General features: G+C 42.4%; 1 protein-coding gene across 18 annotated transcripts in view; it reads right to left on the bottom strand.

Annotated features, from left to right (window-relative positions):
* LOC101273198 (very-long-chain 3-oxoacyl-CoA reductase-A-like) overlaps positions 1-7,561 on the bottom strand; it is a 32,529-nt gene that overhangs the window by 19,208 nt on the left and 5,760 nt on the right. For 3 of the 18 annotated variants that reach the window (XR_007474239.1, XR_007474238.1, XM_049703169.1), the window contains one exon: positions 388-1,773. The exons of 7 other annotated variants lie outside the window; for them this stretch is intronic. Coding sequence is in view for 4 of the 11 variants with exons in the window: in XM_049703169.1 (XP_049559126.1) it covers positions 1,755-1,773 (19 nt within the window). In the remaining 7 variants the exon portion in view is untranslated. Of the gene's footprint in view, positions 1-387; positions 1,774-2,139; positions 6,638-7,561 lie in introns of those variants that run through there. 8 more of the 18 variants (XR_007474243.1, XR_007474241.1, XR_007474236.1 and 5 more) reach the window with 8 other exon arrangements.

The raw sequence follows: 7,561 nt of genomic DNA, 5'->3' as shown, positions 1-7,561 counted from the left end.
TCCAGCTCTCTGCCTAGGATTGCCCCAGGAAAGCACCTGCACAGCGTGGCGGAGGCACTCAGGGGTTTGGGAGGTGAGGCCAAGTGTGTCCAACGCCTGCCAAGCGAAGTCCTCGGGACTTACCACGAGCAGCCCGCTTTTCAAGGGATTTGTTTCAACCAAAAAGGGGCTTACTGTTTGCAGGCAGGAAGGGGGTCAAGAAAAAGAACTCCCCTCCCCCTAAGCCTAAGCTCCCAGGCCCCCTCCGAGAATCCCTGAGTCCCACTTCTCTTGCCGACCACGCCCCAGACACGCCCCGGCCACGCCTTCGAGGCCACGCCCCCTCGAGAACCCACCGCTTCCGATCGTGGCTCCAAGATAGCTCATCTTATTCTTTTTTTTTTAAGGTCCTTCCTTCCTTCCTTCCTTCCTTCCTCCCTTCCCTCCTTCCGTTCTATTTTATTGAAGTATAGTTGATTTACATCCACTGAAGCTCTTCCGAGTCTGAGTCTCGGTCCTCTCTCAGACGCACCCCCCGACCCCATCCCCACCCCGCCCCTGCTCCTAAGACCTTCAGCTGTCTCTAAGCTCCTCCCCCCCTCAGAGCCCTCCCCTTCTCAGCTGCCACTGCTGTCCCTTTTGAGCTAAGTCCCCGCGGAGTCAGGCACCTGCACAGTGACCCCCTCGGAGTGGTACTCTGCGCCCACTGCCACGGAGAAACTTCGCACAAAAGCCTGCGGAGAAGGAGAGGGAGGGAGGGTCCCAGGGCCAAGAGCTTTCCCCGTGCAAACTCCTCCAGCCCGCCCTTGCCCCAGCGCCGTCCCTGATCCTAGAACACTCTACCGCCAGGAGGGGCCCCTCCCTCACGGCCCAAGTTCTCACCGTAACGCCTGAAAGCTTCCTTGCTCTAAGCCCTCCCTCTGTTCCCATACACTCACTCTCCGTTCCAGCCGGGCCAGTCTCTGAATTCCCTTTCTCCCACCTCATGGGTTCTCTTGACCCCTAGCCTCTGTTTCTCTTAAAAAACGAACGAAAAACCTGGCTTGTCCACTGGACTGTGCCCCAGATGTCTGTCTGAACTATTATTAGCCTCAGACTCAGGTGGCACATCACACACATGCAGGCAAGCCTTTCCCACCATAACCTTCAGTGCCGGAATTAAGGGCTACTGCAGGAATGCCAGCATGGCAGCCAGCCCTGGCCTGATCTGTGGGTCTGGGTACCTTGGTGGCTGTCAGTTACTGAAGATATGTTGATGAGGATACCTTTGCCCCTGAAGGAGGAAGCATCATTTGGAAGGTAGTCATTGCCAGGGAACAGAGGGTCCCAGTGATTTCCCCTCCTCCACCCCTTAGTCGCTGTCCTAATTTGAGAAAGATCAGAGAGACAGGGAAGAACTGGAAATGTGGATGGGACAGCTGGGGAATGGAAAAAGCCCGGAGGTTGGATGAGGGAAGATCCCGAGTGAAAGACAAAGAGACTGCGCCTTACCTGGTGACCATTTGGGGCAGGACGATCCTAGTCATCTGCAGGAGGAATGGAGAGGACCCTGTCTTTCCCTTTTCACTGCTTTCACCTACCCAGACTCCTGCCCCTCCTCAAGTTCACTCCTATCCCCCTACCTTCCCTCAGGGAGTATTCCTCTAGCACTTCCTCTATGCCAGGCCCAGTTCTGGGGGACGCTGGGGACCACCGAGAGTGGTCAGAGCTCGCTGACTTTGGACCCAGTCCCTCCCAGCCCCGACTCATCTGGACCACAGACATCATGTTGCAGTTTATAACATCCAAGAATTTCTGGGGGAAGAAAATGGAACCAATCAGTTCTTCCCTTCACCAGCCCTGCCACAACTCTGATATTTTCTAGTTTACTTTTCTTTTAATATGGAACACATTTTTTTTGTGGTACGCGGGCCTCTCACTGTTGTGGCCTCTCCCGTTGCGGAGCACAGGCTCCGGACGCGCAGGCTCAGCGGCCATGGCTCACGGGCCCAGCCGCTCCGCGGCATGTGGGATCCTCCCAGACGGGGGTCACGAACCCGCGTCCCCTGCATCGCCAGGCAGACTCTCAACCACTGCGCCACCAGGGGAGCCCCTGGAACACATTTTTAAAACGTAGCTTCTACTAGAATTTAAAACGCACATAAACTTTGACACATCAACTCCACTCTGGAAATTTATTCCTTTCTAAGATACTCACACATGTGGGAACTGCATATGTCCAAAGATATTCATCGCAACACAATTTGTAGTCACATATACTAGGAAACACCCTGAATGCCCATCAATACTGAGATGACTAAATAAACACAGGGTAGCCAATGGATGGATCACTGCGCACCAGGTAAAAAGAATGGGTCAGCTAATTATTCTGATTAGAATAATCCCCAAGATACATGCCTACCTGTGAAAGGTAAAGTGCAGAACAATAGGCTGCCGCCATCTGGATAAAAGATCCATGTACATACTTCTCTATGCACAGAGAAAAAAAACTACCACATTTTAAATTGGGGGTCACTTTGGGGGGATAGGATTGGAGGGAGAAGGGAAATTTTCACTTTCATTTCATAAACTTCTCTCTTTGGATTTTTTGATCAGTAAAGATTTTTATAAATGTATACCATACACATACCAAAGTGCATAAATCTTTAGTGTGAAAAACGAACGCAAATCTTTAGCCTCTACCCACATAAAGAAAGTATTGACAGTTTCCCAGATTCTTCATCTCCTGCAGTCATTACGCTTGCCTCTTCCCCAGTTAACCACCATCTTGACCTCTAACACACTCTAGAAGAGTTTTGTTCAGTTCTGAACTTCATTTAAGTGGAATCATTGAGTATGTATCCTTTTATCTCTGGCTTTGTCTGCTAAACACTATGTTTATAAGATTCTTCCGTGTTATGTGTAGCAGAAGTTCATTCATGTTCACTGCTATAATTTTGCATCGTATGAAGGCGGCATGCTTTATTTCTCTAATCAACCCACTCCTGGGCATATATCCAGAGAAAACCACAATTCGAAAAGATACACGCACCCCAATGTTCATAGCAGCACTCTTCACGATAGCCAAGACATGGAAACAACCTAAATGTCCATTGACAGAGGAATGGATAAAGAAGATGTGGTACATGTATACAGTGGAATACCACTCAACCATAAAAAAGAATGAAATAATGCCATTTGCAGCAACATGGATGGACCTAGAGATTATCATACTAAGTGAAGTAAGTCAGACAGAGAAAAACAAATATCATATGATATCACTTACATGTGGAATCTAAAAAGATGATACAAATGAACTTATTTATGAACCAGAAACAGACTTGCAGACTTTGAAAACAAGCTTATGGTTACCAAAAGGGAAAGGAAGGGGGGAAGGATAAATTAGGAGGCTGGGATTAACATATACACATTACTACATATAAAATAGATAAACAACAGGGTCCTACTGTATAGCACAGGGAACTCTACTAAATATTCTGTAATAACCTAAATGGGAAAATACTCTGAAAAAGAATGAATATATGTATATGTATAGCTGAACCACTTTGCTGTACACCTGAAACTAACACAATATTGTAAATCAACTACACCCCAGTATAAAATAAAAATTAAATTTAAAAATATTTAAATTCCAAAAAAAAAAAAGGAAGAATTCCAGTTGTTCCACATCCCCAACAACACTTGGCACTGACAATATTTTTAGCGTTAACCATTTTAGTGGCTGTGTAGTTGTAGTTCACTCTGGTTTTAATCTGCAGTACCCTAATAAGAATGAGGTTTAGTTCTTAAAAGTTCAGGGCAGGGCTTCCCTGGTGGTGCAGTGGTGAAGAATCCACCTGCCAATGCAGGGGATATGGATTGGAGCCCTGGTCTGGTAAGATCCCGTGGAGCAACTAGCCCGTGCGCCACAACTACTGAGCCTGCGCTCTAGAGCCCGTGAGCCACAACTGCTGAAGCCTGTGCGCCTAGACCCCGTGCTCTGCAACAAGAGAAGCCACCGCAGTGAGAAGCCCACACACTGCAACGAAGAGTAGCCCCTGCTCACGGCAACCAGAGAAAGCCTGTGCGCAGCAATGAAAACCCAATGCAGCCAGAAATAAATAAATAAAATAAACAAATTTATTTTATTAAAAAAGGCTAAAAAAAAAAGTTCAACGCAGCAAGAAGATATAACAATTATAAAGATATACAGACCTAACAACAGAGCCCCAAAGTATGTGAAGCAAAACACCATATACAAAAAACTCTAAATGGATCAAAGTCCTAAACGTAAGAGCTAAAATGACAAAACTCTTGAAAGAAAACAGAGGAAAAGCTTTATGACATTGGATTCGGCAATGATTTCTCGGATGATACTAAAAGCACAAGCAGCAAAAGAAAAATAGATAAACTGTACTTCATCAAAATTAAAACCTTTTGCACATTAAAAGATACTATCAGGCTTCCCTGGTGGCGCAGTGGTTGAGGGCCCGCCTGCCGATGCAGGGGACACGGGTTCGTGCCCCGGTCCGGGAAGATCCCACATGCCGCAGAGCAGCTGGGCCCGTGAGCCATGGCCGCTGAGCCTGCGCGTCCGGAGCCTGTGCTCCACAACGGGAGAGGCCACAGCAGTGAGAGGCTCGCGTACCACACACACAAAAAAGAGATACTATCAACAGAGTGAAAAGGCAACTTGCAAATTGGCAGAAAATTTACAAATCATTCATTTGATAAGGGATTAATAACCATAATATATAAAGAGCTTCTACAACTCAAACACCAATGGGTCAAAGAAGAAATCACAAAGGAAACTTAAAAATACTTTGAGACAAATGAAAATAGAAATTAAAACACAACATACCAAATTTACATTTACCTAGATTGGCTAAGAAAAAAAATACTGAAATTACTAAAATCAGAAATGAAAGTGGGACATTACTACTGATTCCACAGAAATAAAAAGGATTATGAGAGAGTACTATGAACAACTGTACACCTATAAATTGGATAATCTAGATGAAATAGATAAGTTCCTAGAAACACAAAACCTACTATGACTCAATCAGGAAGAAATAGAAAATCTGAATAGACCCATAACTAGTAAGGAGATTGGACTAATAATCAAAAATTTCCCAAGGAAGAAAATTCCTGGACAGATGACTTTGCTGATGAATTCTACCAAACATTTAAAGAAGAACTAATGCCAATTCTTCTCAAACTCTTCCAAAACATTGAAGAGGAGAGAACACTTCTTAACTTATTCTATGAAGCCAGCATTGCCCTGATACCAAAGTGAAAGACACTACAAGAAGGGAAATCTACAGACCAGTATCCCTCATGAACATTGACACAAAAATCCTCAACAAAATGCTAGCAAATTGAATTCAACAGCATATTAAAAGGATTATACACCATGACCAAGTGGGATTTGTTCCTAGAATGCAAGGATGGTTTGATATACAAAACTTGACTAATGTAACACAACACATTAACAGAATAAAGAAAAAAATCACATGATCACCTCAATTGATGCAGAAAAGTATTTGACAAAATTCAACACCTTTCATGATTAAAACATTCAATAAACTAGGAATGGAAGGAAACTATCTCAACATAATAAAGATATGAATAATGCACATAAAATAATACATATAATAATATAAAAAGCCCACAGCTAACATCAGACTCAATGGTGAAATACTGAAAGCACTTCTTGCTTTTGCCATTTCTATTCAACACAGTACTGGAAGTTCTAGCCAGAGCAACTAAGCAAGAAAAGAAGTCAAAGGTATTCAAACTGAAAAGGAAGAAGTAAAATTATCTCTGTTTGCAGATGATATGATCGTACATGTAGAAAATCTTAAAGATTCCACAAAAGAAGTGAAAACTAATAAGCAAACTCACAAAGAAGTGGGATACAAAATCAACACCAAAAACTCAGTTGCATTTCTATACATGAACAATGAACAACCCAAAAGTGAAGTTATGAAAACAATTCCATTTGCAATAGCATCAAAAAGAATAAAAAATAAATACACTTAGGAATTAACTTAACCAAGGAAGAAAGACATATACTGAAAACTATAAAACATTACTGAAAGATATTAGAGAAGAGATACAAATTGGAAAGACATCCCATATACATGGGTTGGAAGACTTAATATTGCTAAGATGTCAGTACTACCCAAAGTGATCTATAGAGTCAGTGCAATCACTATCAAAATCCTAACAGCATTTTTGCAGAAATAGAAAAACCCAGCCCAAAATTGATATGGAATCTCAAGGGACCCTGAGATTAGCCAGACCAATCTTGCATCATCATTTCCACTTCTGGGTATATGCCTGAAAGAATTAAAAGCAGGTACCCAAACAGATATTTGTACACCAACAGTTCATAGCAGCATTATTCACGGCAGCCAAAAGGTGGAAACAACCCAAGTGTCTATCAACAGATGAAGAGGTAAACAAAATGTGGTATACACATATGATGGAATATTATTCAGCCTTAAAAAGGAAGAAAATTGGGACACATGCTACAACATGGATGAACCCTGAAAATATTATGCTAAATGAAATAAACCAGGCACAAAAGGACACATATTGTATGATTCCACTTATATGAGGCACCTAGAATAGCCAAATTCATAGAGACGGAAAGTAGATTGGTGGTTTCCAGGACCTGTGGGTAGGAAGGAATGGGGGGGTGGGCGTTACTGTTTAATAGGTAAAGAGTTGAAAAAATCCTGGAGGTGGCTGGTGGTGGTGTTTCACAACAATCTGAATGTACATAATACCCCTGAACTGTACACTTCAATATAGTTAAAAATAACCAAATTTAAGTTATGTATATTTGCCATAACTTCAAAATAAAGAAAATAAAAAGAATGACGTTCTGATACTTGCTGACAACATGGATGAAATTGAAAACATTATGCTATAAGCCAGACACAAAAGGAAAACTATTCTATGATTTCACTTGTATGAGGTATCTAGAATTAGCAAGGTCACAGAGACAGAAAGGAGAGATAGATGCTACCAGGGGTGCGGAATAGGGAAGAATGTCGGGATACTGCTTAACAGGACCAGAGTTTCTGTTTGGGATGATGAAAAAGTTCTGGAAACAGATAGTGGTGACGGCTTTACAACACTGTGAATGTATTTAATGCCACTGAGTTGCACACTTTAAAATGGTTAAAATGGCAAGTTTTATGTTACGTATGTTACAATTCTTTAAAAAAAAATCTATGCTATTTCCATTATCTTGGTTACATGTGGACCTCATTACATTATCTATTATTTCTCTTGCTTTCAATCACGATTTTTCTTCTAATATTCCTGGTTGTATTTTGTTGAGTGCTGAATATTTAATATTTAAAAAATCGTATTGCTAATTCGAGTCCCTGGACTACATCATTTTTCTCTAAAAATGGTTTGGTTTGGTTTTGCTTCTCCCCGGCAGCTAAACTAGGGGCCGCTAAAATATAAGATCAACTTAATCCCGACGGGAATCGAGATCATTTAAAACCTGGCTTCAGTTCCTATGAAACCTACTGTACCCTAACTCCTGGATTATAGTTTTCAGGATCCCAGCCTAAAGCCTGGG

The sequence above is a fragment of the Orcinus orca genome, chromosome 20 (genome assembly GCF_937001465.1).
Source record: "Orcinus orca chromosome 20, mOrcOrc1.1, whole genome shotgun sequence".
Taxonomy (NCBI): Eukaryota; Metazoa; Chordata; class Mammalia; order Artiodactyla; family Delphinidae; genus Orcinus; species Orcinus orca.
This window is presented reverse-complemented; position numbering and strand designations above follow the sequence as displayed.